We start from the raw sequence: 25,119 nt of genomic DNA on the forward strand, positions 1-25,119 counted from the left end.
GATCTCATGAGACATATTCACTATCAAGAGAATAGCACGGGAAAGGCTGGTCCCCATGATTCGATGACCTCCCCCGGGTCCCTCCCACAACACATGGGAATTCTGGGAGATATAATTCAAGTTGAGATTTGGGTGGGGGCACAGCTAAACCGTATCACTTCCCTAATGTACTGAGAGGAAATTGTCACCCTGCACCCAGCGTGTTCAGATGAGGCTCTGTTTTCAGTGGAAGGTGTCTGTGCTGAGCAGATGTCTAGATGGTCGATGGCCCCTTCCTGCCTGAGCCTGTCGTGTGGGCTATGTCTTCCATCTGGCACTGTTGTTGATGCCGTCTCCCTTTAACTCAAGAAGCTGATTTCTCTCTCCTTTTGTTCTCAACCCCATTTTCCATGAACATTTGGTTCATTTGTTTCTACTTAAATGTTTATCTTTTAAGTAGATAGAATGGTGTCTTAGTCTATGCTTCTGTAACTGTACACCACACACCGGGTAATTTATAAATAATAGAGATTTATTCCTTACAGTTTTGGAGGGCAGGGAAGTCCAGGATCCAGGCACTGGCAGGTTTGGTGTCTGGTGAGGGCTGTTCTCTGCCTTCCAGGATGGTACCTTGTTGCTGTATCCTCTGGAAAGGACACATTCTGTGCCCTCAGTGGAAGGGATGGAAGGACAAAGGGGGCCTCAGCTATCCCCCCCTTTTTTGAGACAGGGTTTTGCTCTGTCACTCAATCTAGAGTGCAGTGGCACGATCACATCTCGGTGCAGTATCAACCTCCCAGCCTCAAGCGATCCTTCCACCTCAGTCTCCTGAGTAGCTGGAACCAGACAGGCACACAGCACCATGCCTGGCTTGGATTTTTTTAATTTTTTATTTTCTAGAGACGGGGTCTCACTGTGTTGCCCAGGCTCGAACTCCTGGGTTCAAGCAGTCCTCCCTCCTTGGCCTCCCAAAGTGTTGGGATTACAGGTGTGAGCCACTGCACCGTGCCCCTCTAGCCCTTCTATAAGGTGCAAATCCATTCATGGGGGCAGAGTCCTTATGACTTAATCACTTTACCAAATTCTCCACCTCACAATACCACCATAACGGGGGCTAAGTTTAAACATGAAATTTGGAGGGGACAGATTCCAACTGTAGCAAGTGGTGATCCTTCTCCGTATCCCTCTTGTATCAGCTCTTACTCTTTGGAATACGTCGTGCCCACACCCGTTGCCATGTTCAGGCCGTGAGACCACTCACTAGGTCTCACTGGCACTTGTGGGATGATGCTTACCTCCTGTGTTTTTTAAAAAGTTGGTTTCATCAGCCATGCTCTGCATATGCAGTGACCTTTGACACTACAAAAATCACTTGTACTCACTTTCCTGTTCTTTTCTCCTGAGATTTTGCAGGCACCTTCTCTGGGCACATCACATGCGTCATCCTCAGCACCCTGAGTCCTCTTGGTTATTCTGCGCATTTTTTCCTCTGATTAAGTGTTTTTCGGGCCGAGTTTTGATTGACACTCTGTGGCCAGCTGTTCACATCTCATTTCCTCCATTTTCTTCTAAGCCATGACTTTTGACTGGGGAGTGAGATGAAAACAGCGACTCACGTCTCGAGTCCTTCAGGCTCCTACCTGAGGCTGCCCTGCAGTTTCCCAGGGAAACTGAAAGGAGCGCGCCTGGCCATACTTTCCTGAGTGTCTCCCGGCTTCTGAGACCTGTGCTTACTGTACTTTCCTGAGTGCTGCCCGGCTTCTCGGACCTGTGCTTGCTACATCGTTGTCATTTCCAACCCCCCAGTATTCCTGGACAGTGCGTTTCATGTTTTTTTTATTTTTATTTTTTTATTTTCATTTTCATTTTTATTTTATTTATTTATTTTTTTTGAGATGGAGTCTTGCTCTGTTGCTTAGGCTGGAGTGCAGTGGCACAATCTCGGCTCACTGCAAGCTCTGTCTCCCGGGTTCAGGCCATTCTCCTGCCTCAGCCTCCCGAGTAGCTGGGACTACAGGCGCCTGCCACCACGCCCAGCTAATTTTTTGTATTTTTAGTAGAGACGGGGTTTCACTGTGGTCTTGATCTCCTGACCTCGTGATCCGCCTGCCTTGGCCTCCCAAAGTGCTGGGATTACAGGCGTGAGCCACCGCACCCGGCCATTTCATGTTGTTTTTAAACATGGGGACCCAGGCTGTGAATCTGAAGCTGGGCCTCCAGTCCAGGCCCTTTGCTTGGTGCTGCACAGGTCGCTGTGACACGTCCCTCCCCCGGTCTCTTTCTGTGGTTGTCCATTCAGAGGACTCTGAGGATGTGAGGAAACGTTTGTTCTGTGCCAAAGAGCCAGTCAGCTCCTGGAGGCCTTTTACTGGTCATATTTTTGTTAAAGTCACTTATTTCGTGCTGCATGGGAATTGACATCACCTGTGCCTGCACGGAGGACAAGGTTGTGCTCAGCAGATGTGGATGGATGGATGGGCGCATGGGAGATTTAATCAGGGAGGAGTGGCCCAGGGTATGGTGTGGGCACTTGTTCCAAAGGTAACTTCGTGGTGTCACAGGGCAAGCCTCGGCTCTGAAAGGACAAAGACAGCAGCTTTGTAATGCCAAAGGGACCTTGACGCAAAAGCTTGAGTGCCGAGTGACAGTGCTTCAGATTTCAAAAGGAATGTCTAAGCCGGAGTATTTTCTGGGAACTGTACTCTTTATTTCATTTTACTTATTTTACATTTTAATTTCAAAAATGTATTTTGGGGTTTAAAAATAAACACAGAACAAACAAAACCCCCAAAGCCAGTACCCTAGAGTTGGGTCCACACAGTGGACCTGGCAGTGCCCACGGGACGGGACGGGACGGGACGGCCTCTGCTTGTGGACACCTGTGAGGCACTGGCTGGGCTTGCTCCTGTGGACCTTCTGGCCCCAGCTCACGGGATCCAGCGCGCCTGGAGGCCGCTGTGTGTCATGGAGGGGCCAGGGCCCTACTCTCGGGGCTTCCTGCAGCTTGCTTGGGAAAACTCAGCCTTTCAGGCCCTTGGCACAAACGCATGTCAGATTGAGCTGTCAGCTGGGCTGGCCCAGGAGGAGCACGCAGGTGATTCTGCTTGGCTGCTGCTGACAGGGGCGGCCTCCCAGAGAGTCAGAATATGTGGAAATGGCTTTTCCCGGAACCAGGAGGATGGGGACGCATGATAGGAGGAAGGAAGCCCGGATGGAGTGTGATGAAGGCGCCGCGTGCCTCCTGCAGGCCACATAGCAGGTTTGGTGTGCAGGGTCTCATTTGAAAGCTGGACCAAAGCGTGCTCTCAGCTCACATTTTAGAACTAAAATGCATGTTTTAGATTAGCTACATTTATTGAATAAAGCATTGTTTTCTAGTGTTAATTTTTTGTTTTTGAGATGGAGTTTTGCTCTTCTTGCCCAGGCTGGAATGCAGTACGATCTCGGCTCACTGCAACCGCTGCCTCCTGGGTTCAAGTGATTTCTCCTGCCTCAGGAGTAGCTGGGATTACAGACATGCGCCACCACGTCTCTGTTTTTAGTAGAGACAGGGTTTCTCCATGTTGGTCAGGCTGGTCTCGAACTCCTGACCTCAGGCGATCCACCCGCATCGGCCTCCCGAAGTGCTGGGATTATAGGCGTGAGCCACCGTGCCTGGCCTAGTGTTAATATATATTTTTTTTTTTTGGAGATGGAATCTTGCTCTGTCGCCCAGGCTAGAGTGCAGTGGTGCAATCTTGGCTCACTGCAACCTCCACCTCCTGGGTTCAAGCACTTCTCCCTGCCTCAGCCTCCCAAGTAGCTGGGATTACAGGCATGCACCACCACGCCCAGCTAATTTTTGTATTTTTAGTAGAGATGGGGTTTTGCGATGTTGCCCAGGCTGGTCTCAAATTCCTGACCTCAGGTGATCTGCCCACCTCAGCCTTCCAAAGTGCTGAGATTACAGGTGTGAGCCACCGCACCCGGCCCTAGTGTTAATTTTTAATGAGAGTGAGTTGATTATTTTCTGTTGCTCTAACAGACTCTTAAGCTAGAATCCCCCTCCTCCAGGGAGTCTGAGATTATTTTCTTTCTTAAGAGTTACGGTTCCTTGAGAGTAAAAACAACCACCCAGCCTTTCAGACCTATTAATTCAGACGTATTTTGTGTTTTTTTCTGATGGTAGCAATTCTTTTTTCTCTTCTTGACTGTGCGTTAGAGTATGTTTGTTTGACTAAGACGTAGTAAACGTTTTTAATCTCAATATTATGTTTATATCAACACTCCCCCCAAATGCTCGTTGCTACTTTGATCATTCTGTAAATGATATAATGTTATAAAATTTAAATGCTGTAGCAATAATCATAATAGTTATGTGATGTTTTGGGTTTATAGTAGTAACTATTGTTTACTGAACCTTTGCTGTTTGCTGGGCATTGTGCTTAGTTTTTAATACGCATCATCTCATTAAAATGCTATGATAGGCCAGGCACGGTAGCTCACGCCTGTAATCCCAGCACTTTGGGAGGCCAAGGCAGGCAGATCACCTGAGATCAGGAGTTCGGGACCAGCCTGACCAACATAGTGAAACTTTGTCTCTGCTAAAAATCAGAATTAGCCGGGCATGGTGGCACATGCCTGTAATCCCAGCTACTCAGGGGGCTGAAGCAGGAGAATCGCTTGAACCCAGGAGAGGGCCGGGTGCAATGGCTCACACCTGTAATCCCAGCACTTCGGGAGGCTGAGGCGGGTGGATCACAAGGTCAGGAGTTCAAGACCAGCCTGGCCAATATGATGAAGCCCCGTCTCGACTGAAAATACAAAAATTAGCTGAGAGTGGTGGCGTGCACCTGTAGTCCCAGCTGCTTGGGAGGCTGAGGCAGGAGAATCGCTTGAACCTGGGAGACAGAGGTTGCAGTGAGCCGAGATCCTGCCACTGCAGCCCAGCCTGGGTGGCAGAGCAAGACCGTCTCAGAAAAAAAAACAAAAAAACAAAAACAAGGCTAAAAGGATACAATAATTATGTGAAGTAGGTTATTAGCATCCCCATTTTATGGAGGAAAATCTGAGGTTTCTTGAGATTAAGTCATTTGCCCAACTATTAATGGCAAGAGCTGGAATTTGAACCTGAATCACTGTGATCTCCACTTGCCCATTACCATCTATTGTTAGTGGTTGGTTTTTGTTTGGCAGCTTTATTGAGGTATAGTTGACACACAGTGAAACCTGGGAAACCGTTCCCACAATCAAGATCATAAGCATCCCCTCACCAGCCATCACCCCTAAACATCTTCTTGTGCCCCTTCCTCCTGTCCTTTCCCATCCCTGGGAAGTCACTGATCTGTTTTCACAACACGCTTATTTGCATTTTTTTTAGAATTTTATGTAACTGGAATTATACAATATGTACTTCTCCAATATGAATTGTTTCACGTAGCATAATTATTTTGAGCTTGATCGATGATGAGTGTGTCCATAGTGATACTCTAGTATAAATGTAACAAATTGTGTATTCATTCACCTGTTGATGGACATTTGAATTACTTCCAGTTTGGGGCTGTTACAAAGAAAGCAGCGATGAACATCTGTGTATAAAGCTTTGTGTGGACATATGCTTTCATTTCTCTTGGATAAATGCTAGAAATGGAATGGTTGGGCCATGTGGTTAAGAAACTCACAAACTGTTCTGCAGAGTGGTTGTGTTACTTTATGTTACACCAGTAGCGTGTGAGCGTTTCAGTTACTTCATATCCCGTCAATGCTCGGTATGGTCAGTCTTTTGAATTTTGGCTGTTCTAATAGGTGTATAATGGTATTTAATGGTTTTATATTGCGGTTTTAATTTATGTACTTTTTTTTTTTGAGATGGGACCTTGCTCTGTCGCCTAGGCTAGAGTGCACTGAGATGATCATGGCTCACTGACCCTGGCCTCCTGAGTAGCTGTGAATACAGGCGCACGCCACCATGCTGGCTAATTTTTTTATTTTTTATTTTTGTAGAGACAGGATCTTGCTCTGTTGACCAGGCTCATCTCAAACTCCTGGCCTCAAACTAGCCTCCTACCTCAGCCTCCCAAAGTGTTGGGATTACAGGCGTGAGCCACTGCACCTGGCCTAATTTACATATTTTGAAAATGTTTGTCACTGTCTTCTGGCTTGCATTTTTCTGACAAGAAATCTGATGTCCACCTTATCTTTGTCCTTATCTTCGTCTTCTGTAATAATGTTCTTCCCTCTCCCCACCCCCTTTTAAGATTTTTCTCTCATGGTGCTTCTTGTACTTTTCCTCGTTTCTTGTGCTTGGCCATTGAGCTTCTTGGATTTGTGAGTTGATAGTTTTCATCAAATCGGAAACATTTTGGCCATTATCTCTTCAAATACTTTTTTTGTCCTTCTGGTCCCCTGACCTCCCAAATTCAGGGACCCCAAATTAGGCCAGTGGTCCCCAGCCTTTTTGGCATCAGGGACTGGTTTTGTGGAAGACAATTTTTCCATGGACCAGGGTTGGTTGGGGATGATTTGGGGACGACTCAAGGGCATTTCATTTATCATTAGATTCTCGTAAGGAGCATGCAGCCTAGATCCCTCGTCTGCACAGTTGACAGCAGGTTCGTGCTTCTGTGAGAATCTAATGCCCTGGCCGACCTGAAGAGCTCAGGTGGTAATGCTCGCTTGGCCCACTGCTCACCTGCTGCTGTATGGCCCGGTTGCTGACAGGCCACGTGGCCAGTATTGGTCTGTGGCCTGGGGACCCCTGTATTAGGCCACTTGAAGTTGTCCAAAGCTTCCCGATGCTATGTTGATTTTTTTTCAGGTTTTTTTTTTTTTTAGTTTTATTTTAGATAGTTTCTATTGCTGTGCCTTCACATTTACCAATCTCTGTCGTGTCTAATCTGTTGATCATCTTCCAAGTCTTTATTTAACACAAAAATCTTTCATCTAGCTGCTTTATTTCCTTATCTGCTAATTTTGCCATCTGTGATTTCTGGGCCAGTTTTGATTGGTTGTTTTTTTCCTCATATGGTTTGTATTTTCCTGCTTTTTGGTGTGTCTGGTACTTTTGGTTCAATGCCAGACATTATTGATTGCTAGGTTTTATATATTATAAATATCCCTGAGCTTTGTTCTGGGACGTTGTTAATTTCCTTGGAAATGGTTTGATCTTTTCTGGCCTTGCTTTTCAACATTGCTAGGTGGGGCCAAAGCAGCGTGAAGTCTGAGGCTAATTTTTTCCTAACGCTGAGTCAAAAGCATTCAGCATATGCTACCCAATGGCCTTTGATGGTGAGTTTCTTCTCTGTCTTGTGGGTGCCAGGCACTGGCTTTTTGGGAGGTTCGTTCTCTCTCTGTACAGCTCTCCTTTCCAGCGCTCTGTCCTGTGGATTCGGGCCAGCCCTGTCTCCCTGGACTCCCAGCTGTGGCTCTGCCTGGGTTCCCCTCCATGATGTGGGGCCACCAGGGGCACCCCTTGTTGTTTCCCATTAGTCAGAGGTTACTACCCTTCATTGCTTCCTCAGGTCCAGTGTCTTAAATCATCCTTGTGCATGAGTGCATGCGTGTGTGTGTGTGTGTGTGTGTGTGTGTGATAGGTAAATCTGTAACTCTATTTGTATTGAAGTGGATTTTTTAGATGGCTCAGATGACTTTAATTCAATGCATCAGAATGATGGGGCTCACTGGCCCTGTGAGCACAGTGTTCTGGGGTCTGGTTATGGACCTGGCTCGTGCTTAGGTTGGTGGTGGCTAGCCTCTGCTCTGCTGTCAGCAGCAGTGCCCCTGTCCTCGGCTCCATCAGTGCACACTTGGCACACGTGGGACTGTCCAGTCAGCATGAGAACGGTCTCCTTCAACTGCAGCTCACTCTTCTGCTTTCACATTCATACTTAAAGGTTTTACTTAAACTTTGTTACAACATTCTAGTCGCACTTTTACATCTTTTAAAACTTTCTTTTGATGGAAAGTATGACTATTTCTAATGAACAGATTGACAAGGTTGATTTTTGATGTGAGATTTAAGATCCAAATGCTTTTATGATTATAAAATAATTTGTCGGATTTATCATCCATACAACAACATTTGAAATTATTTTTCGCTCTTGGTAATTAAGATGTTTTTATGTCTGTGTCCTTTGATAAAAAAGTAAACTGTACTAAATGTTAAAATTTTGGAACATGTAGGATGTTCCAAAATTTTAACCTGCATGGTGGCAGGCACCTGTAATCCCAGCTACTCAGGAGGCTGAGGCAGGAGAAGTGCTTGAACCTGGGAGGCGGAGGGTGCAGTGGGCGAAGATTGCGCCACTTCACTCCGGCCTGGGCGACAGAGCGAGACTCCATATCCAAAAAAAAAAAAAAAAAAGTGTGTGTGTGTGTGTGTGTGTGTGTATATGTATATATATTGTCTCATCTAGAGGTAACTATTAGTAATCTGGTGTATTTTCTCTTAGATGCATATATATTTTTTTCAAATTGTTTTCTCCACTTTCTATTCTAGTGGAAGACTTATAACCCTGCCTTCTCCCGGTTGGAAATCTGGTTCCGGTTTTTCTTTGTGGTGCTCACCTTCATCGTCACTGTGAGTACCATTCGCCTGATGGACCGCGGCAGATCCCAGCCAGGAAGAAGCTGGTTTATGCAGTTAGGATCTTCGGTGCAAGCCACATGGAGATTGATCTGAACTCAGATGCTCCATCCAGTGGGCTGTGCTGATATTACAACTCTGTGTGTCTGCCGAGATGCTGCCATGCAAGAAAAAATGATGTGGTATCATGTATTCAGGATTTCTGTAGAGTGCACGTCCCTGACTTTTAAGTAAATGTTGATCATGTGCGGTGAAAAGTGCCATTTCACCTGTGTGGAAGGAAGCTGCCTTACTTGAATGAGCTTCTCTGAGTGCAGATGCAGCATGCTCTTGGGTTTTTATATTTTTATAGTTGTGCCAGTCCTTTGCGTTTTTGGGCATTTTCAGGAATAAGGCCAAAGAGAAGTGTTTTGGAAATGCAGGCATTGGGCTCGTTTGGGATCTGAGGTTTGTGTCCACAAACCCACATGACTTTGGGGGAAATGCTTACCCTGAGAAGCCCAAGGGAGCCCCCCAGAGCCCCAGTCTGCGAAGATAAGAATTGGTAAATTGGAGGAAGGGAAAGTGTGCTTCATGTAGTGATCTGTTGCCGCCCTAAGCGTGGCGTTCTGCCTGCATCAGCTGCTTGTCCTTGTGCGGGATGGTGGGGAGGTGACATTTAGGAAATGTGTCCACCCAGGAACACTTGGTATTTTTCAGAGGAACTGTGCATGGAAGGACACAGGCACGTGCACATGTGAGGGGGTGCTCTGCTGGAGCGAAGGGCGTGGGCGCTAGAGCCACAGGGAGCTGGAGGGAGGGGCGTGGGCGCCAGAGCCACAGGGAGCTGGAGGGAGGGGCGTGGGCGCCAGAGCCACGGGGAGCTGGAGGGAGGGGCGTGGGCGCCAGAGCCACGGGGAGCTGGAGGGAGGGGCGTGGGCGCCAGAGCCACGGGGAGCTGGAGGGAGGGGCGTGGGCGCCAGAGCCACGGGGAGCTGGAGGGAGGGGCGTGGGCGCCAGAGCCACGGGGAGCTGGAGGGAGGGGCGTGGGCGCCAGAGCCACAGGGAGCTGGAGGGAAGGGCGTGGGCGCTGGAGCCACGGGGAGCTGGAGGGAGTGGTGTGGGTGCTGGAGCCACGGGGAGCTGGAGGTTGTGGTGCTTAGGCCCAGCCCAGGGCACCCAGGATCTCAGGGCTCCCGCAGTGAGCTTCATAAATGAAAGTAGAAAGCTGTTATTTGTGTCTGGGCAGCCAGAAACACTTGCTTCTTCTCAGAGGCTCTCTGATGCCCTGAGATTCTCCTGCCACACTCTGGAGTCCAAAGAGCTATTTATTACTCAGGGCCCTAAGTATATTCTTAAAAAGAGGGAAGATGGTCCCTAGGCAAGGAAACCCACATTGCCTAGAAAACTGTTGGCTTATATCAGATTATACGAAAACAATCAACAACAAAACCCTGGCCTAAAAATTATGTTACATAATGTTTTAAAGCAGTTTAAAGAAACTTATTCCATGGGCCTAACACACCTTCTTCAGGGAGGTGTTTGAAAAGAAACACATCCTCTGACCTTTGTTACAAGACTCCTACATTCTCTTGGCTTTTCATGGGCGAGCGCTGGCACCATCTTGGAAGCTGCTGCCATCTGTAGCAGTTGCGCTGCCGGGAACATGAGGCTCCTGTCACACCCACAGATGTGGCCTGTGTCCTGGGTGGGTTCGTCTGAGTGCTGGCTCTCTGGAGCAGGCCCAGTGGAAGTGGGCCTTGTTTTCCTCGCCGTGGTGGTGAGAGGGCGGGTCCTCTTTCTTTTTGCAGGGATTACGTTCCTTCTCCTTTCCTGCTCCTGTGAGGACAGCTCGGAACCTGTCTTAGCTGTGGCTTCTCTGCAGAAAGTAACAACCTTGTCTTGGTTGTCACTGATGGCCTCCAGGACACAGTAGGCAATTCAGCCAGGGCTTAAGGCAGCGACTCTTAGTGGGGCACCTAGACCATTGATTAGAGAAGACAACCTGGTATGCCGGCAAGGTGTGAGCAAAGGCTGCAGGCAAGGTGTGAGCAAAGGCAGTAACTGGAGGCCTGATTTGGTTTGCAGTGCCTGTTTGCGCATTCCCTCCGGAAATTTTCCATGAGAGACTGGGGCATCGAGCAGAAGTGGATGTCTGTTCTCCTGCCTCTGCTGCTACTTTACAATGGTGGGTAGTTCCATTTTTACTTAGGAACTTTTCCCTTTAAAATGTAAAGCTGGAGGCCAGGTGCAGGGTTGTGCCTGTCATCCCAGCACTTTGAGAGGCTGGGGCAGGAGGATTACTTGAAGCCAGGAGTTTAACACCAGCCTGGGCAACATAGCAAGACTCTACAAAAAGTAAAATTTAGCTGGGCATGGTGGTGTGTGCCTGTGGTCCCAACTGCTTGGGAGGCTGAGGTGGGTGGATTGCTTGAGCCCAGGAGTCTGAGGCTGCAGTGAGTCATGATGACACCACTTCACTCCAGCCTGGATAACAGAGCAAGACCCTGTCTCTTAAAACAAAACAAAATTAAAGCTGGAAGCCATCTTGGAGATGGCCTAGGCCCAGAAGAGCCCGTAGGGAGCCCCAGAAGGAACATGTAGCCGTGTGCTCCCTGGCACCCCAGGAGCCATGTTCCACCGAGCTGGGGCAGATGCCTGGCTCTCTAACAAATAGGCGGCTGTTCGGTAGTTAAAACTTGGACGTGCTACAGACACAGCAGTCCTGGAACTTGGCTGAAGGTGGCCAGACATGGCTGGCTGTTCCTCTTTTCCTGCTCCAAAAGTGTTTGCTTCCCGAGCGGCCGCAGTCGGAACTCCCAGGCTCCGGGAGGAGCTGATGGCAGTGGCATACGGCGCTCTGTCGTGATCAGTGCAGCAATCTGTTCAGTGGCTTTTAGGTGTTTTGGAAAACAAAATAGCCATTGGTTCACTACCTTTCCTTTGGCTCTGACCAGGGAGAAAAGCTGGTAGTGAGCTCCGACCCTGCAGTGGGATGGGGTGCTCTCTGCTAGGTGCTGACCCCGCAGAGGTATGGGGTGCTGTCTGCCAGGTGCTGACCCCACAGAGGTATGGGGTGCTCTCTGCTAGGTGCTGACCCCACAGAGGTATGGGGTGCTCTCTGCCAGGTGCTGGCGGGCCTGTTTTCCACATGCATTTCTGCCCTTTGTGTTCCAGATCCGTTCTTCCCCCTCTCCTTCCTGGTCAACAGCTGGCTCCCAGGGATGCTGGATGACCTCTTTCAGTCCATGTTCCTGTGCGCCCTGCTGCTCTTCTGGCTGTGCGTGTACCACGGGATTCGTGTCCAGGTGAGCCGGAGCCCTCCTCACTGCCGGGGGAGGTTCCAGACTGTGTCCTCCCTCCCGAACTCTGAGGACAGCCCAGAAAGGTGAATTTATCCATGGAAGCCTGTCTGCAGGCCCATACTCAATGGAAAAATCACGTTATGTACAATTACCAATTTGGTTTTCTTTATTTCTTACTTCTTATTTTTTTCTTTTTAGGGAGAAAGAAAGTGTTTAACTTTCTATTTGCCTAAATTCTTCATTGTTGGACTATTGTGGTTGGCTTCTGTTACGCTAGGAATATGGCAAACGTGAGTAATTCTATTATGTGTGAAACGTCAGTCATGAAAAGCATTTGACAAAAGTGGAAAGGCCAGGCCAGGCGTAGTGGCTCACGCCTGTAATCCCGGCACTTTGAGAGGCTGAGGCAGGCAAGTCACTTGAGCTCAGGAGTTCAAGACCAGCCTGGGCAACATGGTGAAACCCTGTCTCTACCAAAAATACAAAAATTAGCTGGCCGTGGTGGCGCCTGCCTGTAGTCCCAGCTCCCTGGGAGGCTGAGGTGGAAGGATCGCTTGAGCCTGCGAGGCACAGGTTGCAATGAGCCGAGATTGCACCACTGCACTCCAGCCTGGGCAACAGAGTGAGACCTTGTCTCAAAAAAAAAAAAAAAAGGTGAAAAGGCTTACAATCAAACTGTGTTTTGTGAACTCATCCAGAAAAGAATCAGCTTTCAGTTTATCTAACTTGGTGACACAGTAGACGCCCCTTATTTTTGGGGGATTTGTTCCCAGACCCCCATTAACTATCTGCGGTCTTGGATAGTGCTGATCCTTATATATAGCTGTTTATGCCCTATGTATACCCATACTATGTTTTTCTTTTTTTTTTTTTAGACGAATAGGAGGGTGACTTTAGTCACAGGCTGCTCAAAAACACAGGCTGCAGAGAACAGGATTTGGATTGGCAAACTCATTGTACCCTCATGTCACACTCCTTCTTTGCTCCTACCTTAGAGCATTTTGGCTGGGAGGCAAAACCCCAGTGCTATTACGGGCAGTCCCCTTACCCCTCATTCCACACCCACTACCCAGAAACTGAAGCCTCATGACCCGCTTTGAGGAAAAATATCCCGTCCTGGTTTTCTGTGTTCCAGTCGGCCTTCCAAACACATTCTCCCCCTAGGACACAGACTTCAGGCCAGCCTGTGTTACGTCAGGTTGCTAGTTGCCCTTTTCTGGGAGACTCCCAATGACTGTACCCTCTCTGCTTAAAGACTGTAGAGGCAACTGGTGTTCTCACGCAAAGTGGCCAGGGTGTGGGAGACTAGATCTTTGACTCTGGCAGTCTCTAGGACTGTATGCAAGGCCAGGCCCAGGTGGGCATACTGGCAAAGGCTTTTGGGAACCCGGCTAGGGAGGAAGTAGGGAGCATCCGTTTCCATGATGATTATCTCCAGTGGGATCTGCCTCAGCACTTCCTGGGCTTCTCAGGTGGAGGAGTACGTCAGGACTGCCATGAGGCCCCGACGTTGGGAAAGTACTTCAGCAGGGGTTCGATGGCCAGGTAGCTGCAGTGAAGCAATGCTTGTGTATCTTGTAGTCAGAGAACACACATTTTCTCATGGTGTCCAGCAGATCCTCGTCAGCTTGCTGGCAGAGGATCACCAAAGCTTCTCTAGAGACGCAGCCAGCTCAAGCTGTCTCTTAAATACCTTGTGATGTTCTGGGACAGGCATGGTGCACTTGTAGGAGTAATTGAAGCCTATTTCTCCAAATGCCACAGTCGTGGGGTGCCTTAAGGCTTGTAAAAGATTTCTTTCCTGACTCTTATTGTAGTAACATGGAAAATGAGGGTGACAGCCAAAGGCCCCCCAGACCAGATTCTCTTTCAACAGCTCCCCCCATAGGCAATTTGTCAGGGTGAGGGTGGCAGAGGTCAGAGATGCAACCCTGAAATTCCTTAGAGAAGGAGCTGCTGTAAATTCTTCTGAACTTAGTCAAGGTCCCTTTGAAAGACAACTTGGAATACAGCATATCCAAATGACAGTGGGTATCAGTGAAGCCCTGCTCTAGGCTTGGCTCCCAGTGGCTCTTTGGCAGGGAGCTGGATGTGTGTCCTCCACAAGGACACAGAGGCATCTCCTCTTGGAATGTTCTTTTTTGCTTCACCTCTTTTCCTCCCAAGCTTCTGGAGAAGTGAAATGAGTGAGAATTCTGGGGAGCTGCCTTCCTCTGAGGCCTCCACATCTCTGGAGATGTTATGGGCGCTCACTGCAGAGTTGGGGGAAGAATCACTCAGGCACTCGGGCTGCTCCTCCCAGCCTGAGCTGCGTCATTGCTGCTGCTGCTCACAGACAGGTAGCCGGCAGGCTTGGGGCTGCTGGTGCACTAGCTGACATACTCACGCCAAGGACTACTGTAAAAATGAGGCAGGTACATGACATAGTAGTGAAGGAAGAAGGCTCTGGAATGGCTGAGGGTTTCAGTGGGACGGGTTCCTCCTGAGAGAATCTGACCGTGGAGATCTCCACATCAGACTAGTTGCTTCCTGAAGATAGTTGCTTCCTGAAGAGGGGTGCTCCATCACCACCTCCCTATCTTTATGCTTTCAGATTTCTAAATGAGAGAGTCATCCAGAAACTCGAGGGGTGGAGAGCATTTGTCAGTGACTGTCCTTTGGTCCCCAAGGGGCTCCTCAGTGGGTTTCTCCTGAGGGTCTGTGACTACTCTCCTGTCACAGAAGCTGCTCCTCTCTGGCACTGTCTTGTCCTTCTCCACTGACCTCTGGGATTGACTCTCTATCTTACCAAGCACGGGTGACTGTGACACTCCTGGCTGTTCCTTCTCAGTCTCGGCTGGTCCTTCACTCCTGGCTGGTCCTTCTCCACAACTGGGACACTCTGCTATGCTTGGTTTTGAACTAGTGACAGCCTCTCCCTTCCTTTTCAGCATTGATTTCCCCTGGATGCCCTGATTAGCCTCCAGGTAGATCATTGTGGAGCCCTGATGTCGAAGTCTATCTGTCTTCCTTTTCTGGACCTTGTTGGGTTCCTCAGTCGTATCATTCTGACTCTCAGCTTCAGCTGCAAATCAAGAGTTCATGGAGTTACGAGAACTATCTTTGGAATCAGCCTTAAAGCTGCAGGCTTCCTTTTCTAGAGACGCTATTTCTTCTAGAAAGGGATTGGTAGGATGTGGAGGGGTTCCCCCTGACGAAAGGAATCCCTGAGTGCTCTGAATCAGGCAGCCTTTGGTGGTGGCCCCGCCCACACCTGTGCCCAAGGAATGCCGGGGAGGAGTGTAAGAGTTAAAGAAAGGAAAGAAACAGGAAAAGCGGCTCAACAGTCAAAGACAGGTTTGTTTTGGACAATAAACCTGAGAGGGCCTTCTGGCCGAGTTAGGTCAGAGTCACTCTCTCTTACAGGCTGAGAGTATTTAAGGGTTCAGGGCAGAAGAGGTTATCACAGGCTTGGAATGTTTCTGTATCTCTTCGCCTTGCTTATCTGGGAGGGGGAGTTTTTGTGTCTGTTCCCATACAACTCCCTGCAGCTGCAGGGATACCCCCCCACCTCCTAGTCTGCTTTTAGCTTGTCTATCTTAGCGCATTTAAAGGGAAAGGAATGTGCTTATTAGGTCCTACTTTTTTACTGGGGCCCATTTTTATGGGGCCCATTTACACTCCCAAAACATGAGTGTGAAGTTTGGTGGTTACCCAAGAGACTTGGGTGCCCAGCTGTGCGCAGCTGTCTTATCTGTGTTTTACTGTCTACTCTTTCCGGCTGCTTTTTGTTAGAAGTGATTTCCTTGAAACGCAAGAAGTTAGAAAGGGAGCTGGAACTGAAAGTGGTGGTGTTTGTCCAAGATGACGGTGCTCCTGCTCTGTCATTCCAGACCCTATAGTTATAAAAGGACCAGGGGCGATGTGTTCTTTCTGGTTACTTCCTGCTGGGCGGGAGAGGTAGAGAGTCCCTTGGTCTCGGATTGACTGCGGGAGCAATGCCGTCTGTAGATGTTTTGGATAGTTGTCTGTGAAATAGCCATGCTCCTGTCAGTTAAGAATCTTTGAAAAAGGTTAATTAGGCAGGGTAAAAACATTAGTCCTAGGCTTATTATTAGGAGAGGGCCCAGGAATGCGATGACCCATGGTATGCTTTTTGTTCCCAAACCAATAATTCATTTGGTTGTTTTGGTATTCGCTTAGCCTTTTAGCCCTTTGTTTGAGATTTTTAGCAGCCTCTCTTACGAGACCTGATTGGTTGAGATAGAAGCAACATTTCTTTCCCAATGAGAGGCAGAGGCACATGTTTGGAAAGACCCGTGCGTTATTTTTTATTAGTAACTGTTATTCCTGCTGTAAGGATAGTAATTAAGCAAAATGCTACGGTAATTGAGATTGTCTGTCTGATATCCTACCCTCAGGGTGCTGCAGTATATAGTCCTACTGCAAATAGTCCAGTAAAGCAGTTCCCGCAAGGGTGGCATGGTAAATAATTTCCATAAAAAAGCTTTAATATTTGGCTTAAAAGGAGAGGTAGAAATGACAAAAAGTACTTGGTGAGGTAAGACTGAGACTGAGTCAGATGAGTAATTGTCACTGTTACAGTAACAGTAACAATTGTCACTTATTTTTTATGATTTTCAGCTTAAGATTTCTTATTTCTTTACATTGATATTTAGGACGTTCCTCTGGGCTGTTGGGATTGCTTCCTCAGCTTTTCAGGCTTTGACTTGAGTGTGATGTATGCAGGGGTTGATTCCTGTAACAGATGTAATGTAAACTGTCGAAAACCATAAAAATTGAAAAACATCAGTCAAGACTAGAATTTAAAACAGGTGTGCTATAGTTTTTGAAACCTAATTTTCTCTCTCCAGTTTCCCATTTTTTTTAAAAGACAAATCATAATAGGACTGGTTTGCTTTATTATACTTGGCTTATTTATTTGTATACAGTGCAGCAAGAGTAATTATTTGCTACATACGCCTTTTAAATTGGCTTTGATGGAACTTTTTTCCATAGAAGGAATCAGATAAGACTTTCCAAAGCCAAACCCAGCCATGGATTTGTACCATTAAATACCTATGAGTTGGGTGAATTCCTTTCCTCTTGAGGTTTCAAGATAACGTGGGGTTCCTGGCCTGTCAGAAAGTGACATGCTTTGCTTAGCACAGGTCAGAAACTCTGTACAGGGACTGTGTACACAGAATATGAGACCAGTTTCCAAGGGCTTTCTTGGCTTCCTAAGTCAAGTTCGATTCCTTAAAGGAGAGCACACCATTCCAGTGAAAGCCTTGGCAGAATAACCAGTTTCTCCAATTTGTTCTGTTATGCAAGAAAATATATTCTTACCGCACTGATGCAAACAACTATATTGTTGTGGTTTAAGAATACTTATAACTAGTTTTCAAATTCTAGAGGAACTAGGCAGAGAGAAACAAACATCTTTAAATCCTAATATTTACAGGAGTATATTTAGTTTAAGACAAGTTTCCTTGACTCTGGAAAATAAAATAAGGATTGGCAGTGTCCTGTTTGGATACAATCAGAAACACAATTGACAAATAAATTTGGTTATTTCTGTGGTTTACAGTAACCCAACATAACCTTACTTGTGATTAATAGCACATATTTAGATACTGGAACCTTAGACATCCCATACAGTTTTGGAACATATGTTAATATTATTCCCTCAAATAAAACCTATTGGACATTATCTTGACAATTTCATGTACCTAAACATGTTAAATAATCCTGTTTACCTCTTTTCCGGATGCTCCAGGGGCCTTCTGCAGCACCCAAAGGCCGGGGGTTAGGAAAGACAACCTTGAGACTAAAGTTTGATTTGGGGAAGCCTGTTAAATATGTTGAAAATTTGAAACACTTGATAGTATGAAATAGAACTTTAGATTACCATTAAGTTTTTGCTTCGCCAAAATGATGAGTTAAACATTTGAAAGCAAAAACCATTCCTCATCCTTTTTATTACATAAAAATCCTGTTTAAGAGAGAAAGTTAAATTTTATCCTTGCATTTGTTTGCTATTAATATTAACCCTAATTTTTAATGAAACCTTATAGACAATCCTATTTAATTAAAAAAAATTTTTTTTAAATTACACTTTAAGTTCTAGGGTACATGTGCACAACGTGCAGGTTTGTTACATATGTATACATGTGCCATGTTGGTGTGCTGCACCCATTAACTCATCATTTACATTAGGTATATCTCCTAATGCTGTCCCTCCAACCTCTCCCCACCCTACAACAGGCCCTGTTGTGTGATGTTCCTCACCCTGTGTCTAAGTGTTCTCGTTGTTCAATTCCCACCTATGAGTGAGAGTATGTGGTGTTTGGTTTTCTGTCCTTGGCGATAGTTTGCTCAGAATGATGGTTTCCAGCTTCATCCATGTCCCTGCAAAGGACATGAACTCATCCTTTTTTATGGCTGCATAGTATTCCATGGTGTATATGTGTCACATTTTCTTAATCCAGTCTATCATTGATGAACATTTGGGTTGGTTCCAAGTCTTTGCTGTTGGGAATAGTGCTGCAATAAACATACGTGTGTGTGCATGTGTCTTTATAGTAGCATGATTTGTCGTCCTTTGGGTATATACCCAGTAATGGGATGGCTAGGTCAAATGGTATTTCTAGTTCTAGATCCTTGAGGAATTGCCACACTGTCTTCCACAATGGTTGAACTAGTTTACACTCCCACCAACAGTGTAAAAGTGTTCCTCTTTCTCTACATCCTCGCCAGGACCTGTTGTTTCCTGACGTTTTAATGATCGCCATTCTAACTGGTGTGAGTTGATTTCTCATTGTGGTTTTGATTTGCATTTCTCTGATGGCCAGTGATGATGAGCATTTTTTCATGTGTCTTTTGGCTGCATAAATGCCTTCTTTTGAGAAGTGTCTGTTCATATCCTTCACCCACTTTTTGATGGGATTGTTTGATGTTTTCTTGTAAATTTGTTTAAGTTCTTTGTAGATTCTGGATATTAGCCCTTTATCAGATGAGTAGATTGCAAAAATTTTCTCCCATTCTGTAGGTTGCCTGTTCACTCTGATGGCAATTTCTTTTGCTGTGCAGAAGCTCTTTAGTTTAATTAGATCCCATATGTCTATTTTGGCTTTTGTTGCCATTGCTTTTGGTGTTTTAGTCATGAAGTCCTTGCCCATGCCCATGTCCTGAATGGCATTGCCTAGGTTTTCTTCTAGGGTTTTTATGGTTTTAGGTCTAACATTTAAGTCTTTAATCCATCTTGAATTAATTTTTGTATAGGGTGTAAGGAAGAGATCCCATTTCAGCTTTCTACATATGGCTAGCCAGTTTTCCCAGCACCATTTATCAAATAGGGAATCCTTTCCCCATTTCTTGTTTTTCTCAGGTTTGTCAAAGATCAGATGGTTGTAGATGTGTGATATTATTTCTGAGGGCTCTGTTCTGTTCCCTTGTTCTACATCTCTGTTTTGTTACCAGTACCATGCTGTTTTGGTTACTGTAGCCTTGTAGTATAGTTTAAAGTCAGGTAGCATGATGCTCCAGCTTTGTTCTTTTTGCTTAGGATTGTCTTGGCAATGTGGGCTCTTTTTTGGCTCCATATAAACTTTAAAGTAGTTTTTTCCAATGCTGTGAAGAAAGTCCTTGGTAGCTTAATGTGGATGGCATTGAATCTATAAATTACCTTGGGCAGTATGGCCATTTTCATGATATTGATTCTTCCTATCCATGAGCATGGAATGTTCTTCCATTTGTTTGTGTCCTCTTTTATTTCGTTGAGCAGTGGTTTGTAGTTCTCCTTCAAGAGGTCCTTCACATCCCTTGTAAGTTGGATTCCTAGGTATTTTATTCTCTTTGAAGAAATTATGAATGGGAGTTCACTCATGATTTGGCTGTTTGTCTGTTATTGGTGTATAGGAATGTTTGTGATTTTTGCACATTGATTTTGTATACTGAGACTTTCCTAAAGTTGCTTATCAGCTTAAGGAGATTTTGGGCTGAGACGATGGGGTTTTCTAGATATGCAATCATGTCAACTGCAAACAGGGACAATTTGACTTCCTTTTTTCCTAATTGAATACCCTTTATTTCTTTCTCCTGCCTGACTGCCCGGGCCAGAACTTCCAATACTATGTTGAATAGGAGTGGTGAGAGAGGGCATTCCTGTCTTGTGCCAGTTTTCAAAGGGAATGCTTCCAATTTTTGCCCATTCAGTATGATATTGGCTGTGGGTTTGTCATAAATAGCTCTTATTATTTTGAGATACGTCCCATCAATACCTAGTTTATTGAGAGTTTTTAGCATGAAGCGCTGTTGAATTTTGTCAGAGGCCTTTTCTGCATCTATTGAGATAATCATGTGGTTTTTGTCTTTGGTTCTGTTTCTATGCTGGATTACATTTATAGATTTGCATATGTTGAACCAGCCTTGCATCCCAGGGATGAAGCCAACTTGATCGTGGTGGATAAGCTTTTTGATGTGCTGCTGGATTCGGTTTGCCAGTATTTTATTGAGGATTTTTGCATCAATGTTCATCAGGGATATTGGTCTAAAATTCTCTTTTGTTGTGTGTCTGCCTGGCTTTGGTGTCAGGATGATGCTGGCCTCATAAAATGAGTTAGGGAGGATTCCTTCTTTTTCTATTGATTGGAGTAGTTTCAGAAAGAATAATACCAACTCCTCCCTGTACCTCTGGTAGAATTCGGCTGTGAATCCGTCTGGTCCTGGACTTTTTTTCGTTGGTAAGCTATTAATTATTGCCTCAATTTCAGAGCCTGTTATTGGTCTATTAAGAGATTCAGCTTCTTCCTGGTTTCGTCTTGGGAGAGTGTATGTGTCCAGGAATTTATCTATTTCTTCTAGATTTTCTAGTTTATTTGAATAGAGGTGTTTATAGTATTCTCTGATGGTAGTTTGTATTTCTGTGGGTTCAGTGGTGATATCCCCTTTATCATTTTTTATTGCATCTATTTAGTTCTTCTCTCTTTTCTTCTTTATTAATCTTGCTAGCGGTCTATTTTATTGATCTTTTCAAAAAACCAGCTCCTGGATTCATTGATTTTTTTTGAAGGGTTTTTTTGTGTCTCTGTCTCCTTCAGTTCTGCTCTGATCTTAGTTATTTCTTGCCTTCTGCTAGCTTTTGAATGTGTTTGCTCTTGCTTCTCTAGTTCTTTTAATGGTGATGTTAGGGTGTCAATTTTAGATCTTTCCTGCTTTCTCTTGTGGGCATTTAGTGCTATAAATTTTCCTCTACACACTTCTTTAAATGTGTCCCAGAGATTCTGGTATGTTGTGTCTTTGTTCTCATTGGTTTCAAAGAACATCTTTATTTCTGCCTTCATTTCGTCATTTACCCAGTAGTCATTCAGGAGCAGGTTGTTCAGTTCCCATGTAGTTGTGAGGTTTTGAGTGAGTTTCTTAATCCTGAGTTCTAATTTGATTGCACTGTGGTCTGAGAGACAGTTTGTTATAATTTCTGTTCTTTTACATTTGCTGAGGAGTGCTTTACTTCCAACTATGTGGTCAATTTTGGAATAAGTGTGATGTGGTGCTGAGAAGAATGTATATTCCGTTGATTAGGGGTGGAGAGTTCTGTAGATGTCTGTTAGACCCGCTTGGTGCAGAGCTGAGTTCAAGTCCTGGATATCCTTGTTAGCTTTCTGTCTTGTTGATCTGTCTAATGTTGACAGTGGGGTGTTAAAGTCTCCCATTATTATTGTGTGGAAGTCTAAGTCTCTTTGTAGGTCTCTAAGGACTTGCTTTATGAATCTGGGTGCTCCTGTATTGGGTGCATATATATTTAGGATAGTTAGCTCTTCTTGTTGAATTGATCCCTTTACCATTATGTAATGGCCTTCTTTGTCTCTTTTGATCTTTGTTGGTTTAAAGTCTGTTTTATCAGAGACTAGGATTGCAACCCCTGTTTTTTTTTGTTGTTGTTGTTGTTGTTGTTTTCCATTTGCTTGGTAGATATTCATCCATCCCTTTATTTTGAACCTATGCGTGTCTCTGCACGTGAGATGGGTCTCCTGAATACATCATACTGATGGGTCTTGACTCTTTATCCAATTTGCCAGTCTGTGTCTTTTAATTGGGGCATTTAGCCCATTTACGTTTAAGGTTAATATTGTTATGTGTGAATTTGATCCTGCCATTATGATATTAGCTGGTTATTTTGCTTGTTAGTTGATGCTGTTTCTTCCTAGCATTGATGGTCTTTACAGTTTGGCATGTTTTTGCAGTGGCTGGTACCGTTGTTCCTTTCCATGTTTAGTGCTTCCTTCAGGAGCTCCTGTAAGGCAGGCCTGGTGGTGACAAAAATCTCTCAGCATTTGCTGTCTGTAAAGGATTTTATTTCTCCTTCACTTATGAAGCTTAGTTTGGCTTGATACGAAATTCTGGGTTGAAAATTCTTTTCTTTAAGAATGTTGAATATTGGCCCCCACTCTTCTGGCTTGTAGAGTTTCTGCTGAGAGATCAGCTGTTATTCTGATGGGCTTCCCTTTGTGAGTAACCTGACCTTTCTCTCTGGCTGCCCTTAACATTTTTTCGTTCATTTCAACCTTGGTGAATCTGACAATTATGTGTCTTGGGGTTGCTCTTCTCAAGGAGTATCTTTGTGGCGTTCTCTGTATTTCCTGAATTTGAATGCTGGCCTGCCTTGCTAGGTTGGGGAAGTTCTCCTGGGGGATAATATCCTGAAGAGTGTTTTCCAACTTGGTTCCATTCTCTCTGTCACTTTCAGATACAACAGTCAAACATAGATTTGGTCTTTTCACATAGTCCCATATTTCTTGGAGGCTTTGTTCGTTTCTTTTTACTCTTTTTTCTCTGAACTTCTCTTCTTGCTTCATTTCATTCATTTGATCTTCAGTCACTGATACCCTTTCTTCCACTTGATGGAATCGGCTACTGAAGCTTGTGCATGCGTCATGTAGTTCTTATGCCATGGTTTTCAGCTCCATCAGGTCGTTTAAGGTCTTCTCTGTGCTGTTTATTCTAGTTAGCCATTCGTCTAATCTTTTTTCAAGGTTTTTAGCTTCTTGGCGATGGGTTCGAACATCCTCCTTTAGCTCGGAGAAGTTGGTTATTACCGATCTTCTGAAGCCTACTTCTGTCAACTCGTCAAAGTCATTCGGAGGAAGGAGTTTTGGAGAAAGGAGAGACCTAGGGAGGGTTTTTTGTTTTGTTTTTGTAAGAGAAGGATGTTGGCCAGGCGTGGTGGCTCACGCCTATAATCCCAGCACTTTGGGAGGCCAGTGCAGGCCGATCATGAGGTTAGGAGATTGAGACCATCCTGGCCAACATGGTGAAATGCCGTCTGTACTAAAATACAAAAAATTAGCCAGGCGTGGTGGTACACGCCTGTAGTCCCAGCTACTTCGGAGGCTGAGGCAGGAGAATTACTTGCACCTGGGAGGCAGAGGTTGCAGTGAGCTGAGATTGCGCCACTGCACTCCAGCCTGGCGACACAGCGAGACTCCGTCTCAAAAAAAAAAAAAAAAAAAAAAGAGGAGGATGTCATGAGGGGTGCAAGGTTGACATAGAGAGGGTAGAGGAAAGCCTGAGTATAGGGAACCTCTTGCCATTTGCCATTCCTGGTGATAAAATTGTCAAGGTCCCTGAGAATCTGAAAGTTAAAGGGTGCTGTTCTCAGGCGATTGGCTGTTATTATCTTGTTTGTATTGGGACCAGGCCATGTTGCAATAAAAAACTAAACACTTCGGCTTTAGGCGTCCCTGTGAGCCAAGTTTGGCGAGGTTGTGAAGGAGACAGCCCAGAGGGGAGGCGTGGGAATGTGGGATGGTTTGGCACCATGTGGGCTGGTGAGAGGAGGCCCAGGGGGTCTATTTTTATTAGGCATCCCCAGACAAGAGACCTGGAATCTTCTTTCCAAAGAGGACAGTTAAGCTGAGAAGAAACTGGGTTGCCCCCAAGATGTCCTCTAGCTTAGTCCCACTGGTCCTCTGAGGACTGGGACGGCAGACCGAACTTTCTCAGGTACCACGAGAAAGCCAGGAAAAGGCAGATCTTACCAGTCAGCTGAATTAGTGTCTGATGTTGGATGTTCCAGTTGGAATCAGCAAAGGGCCTCCCGAACCAGCATGCGCAAGGAAGAGAGAGGGAGAGGGAGAGAGAAAGAAGAGGGAGAAAGAGGGAGCAAGGGTTAGGGAGCGAAATACCCATCGCCGGTGGTTGGAGGTGGATTCCTGAGACCTGAGGGTTTTGAGAGCCCACTGGGGAGTAGCCCCCGCCTGAGCCTCGCAGTCCCCTTCAGATTAGTTGTCCTCGCACAAATTGCTGGAAAAGTGAAGTGAGAGAAAAGATGGGGTGCATGGCCAGAGACTCTCAGGATCCAGGAGTTAACTCGGGACAAGCTGCCGCTGCCCACGTTGCAAGAGAGCCTCTGTCCCCAACATCTGTCCCGGGTTTCAGCACCAAATGTAAGTGTTAAAGAGGAAAGAAACACGAAAAGCAGCTCAACAGTCAAAAATAGGTTTATTTTGGACAATAAACCTGAGAGGGCCTTCTGGCCAAGTTAGGTCAGAGGCACTCTCTTACAGGCTAAGAGTATTTAAGCGTTCAGGGTGGGAGAGCTTATCACAGGCTCGAAATGTTTCTGTGTGTCTCTTTGTCTTGCTTATCTGGGAGGGAGAGTTTTGTGTCTGTTCCCATACATCTTCCTGCAGCTGCAGGCATAGTCCCCACGTCTGCTTTTAGCTTTCCTGTCTTGGTGCACCTAAAGGGAAACGAATGTGCTTATTAGGACCCACTGTTCTACTGGGGCCCATGGTATGAGTGTGAAGTTTGGTGCTTACCCAAGAGACTTTCCCCTCTCTGTCTGTGCCCAGCTGTGTTATCTGTGTTTTACTATCTGCTCTTTCTGGCTGCTGCTTGTTAGAATCTCGAGAAGTGATTTCCTTGAAATGCAGGAGGTTAGAAAGGGAGCTGGCACTGAAAGTGGCAGTGTTTGTCCAAGATGAAGGTGCTCCTGCTCTGTCGAGGAGGAGTTACTTCTGCGGCAGGATGAGCCCCAGGATAACCTCGGCGAAGCAAGCCACATCATCCTCCTCCTGGGTTTTCAGGCGCTTGGGGCTACCAGCCCGTCCTGAACCCAACACAGAGCTCTGAGCTGGCCAGCTGACGGGGCCACATCACCGGACTCCCGGAGGCAGCTGCGCTTGCTGGGACACCTTCCCACATGCTGCTCCGGTGGTACCTCACCTTGTGCCAATCCAGCCCCATGGACCCCCTTCCCTCTTCCTCCCACTGCCCATCACAGTTCTCACAGTTTCAGAGATGCCAGCGTGC

The 25,119-nt window shown here is 46.0% G+C and overlaps 1 protein-coding gene and 1 pseudogene across 5 annotated transcripts in view; one reads left to right on the forward strand and one right to left on the reverse strand.

Annotated features, from left to right (window-relative positions):
* TMEM181 (transmembrane protein 181) overlaps positions 1-25,119 on the forward strand; it is a 97,943-nt gene that overhangs the window by 59,084 nt on the left and 13,740 nt on the right. For 4 of the 5 annotated variants that reach the window (XM_009452313.4, XM_054686466.2, XM_054686464.2 and 1 more), the window contains 4 exons: positions 8,456-8,536; positions 10,610-10,709; positions 11,699-11,829; positions 12,025-12,116. In XM_009452313.4, coding sequence (XP_009450588.2) covers positions 8,456-8,536; positions 10,610-10,709; positions 11,699-11,829; positions 12,025-12,116 — 404 coding nt within the window. Of the gene's footprint in view, positions 1-8,455; positions 8,537-10,609; positions 10,710-11,698; positions 11,830-12,024; positions 12,117-12,701; positions 17,402-25,119 lie in introns of those variants that run through there. The other variant, XM_054686465.2, reaches the window with a different exon arrangement.
* Positions 13,076-25,081, reverse strand: LOC107974990 (putative deoxyribonuclease TATDN2; annotated as a pseudogene).

The sequence above is a fragment of the Pan troglodytes genome, chromosome 5 (assembly GCF_028858775.2).
Source record: "Pan troglodytes isolate AG18354 chromosome 5, NHGRI_mPanTro3-v2.0_pri, whole genome shotgun sequence".
Lineage (NCBI taxonomy): Eukaryota > Metazoa > Chordata > Mammalia > Primates > Hominidae > Pan > Pan troglodytes.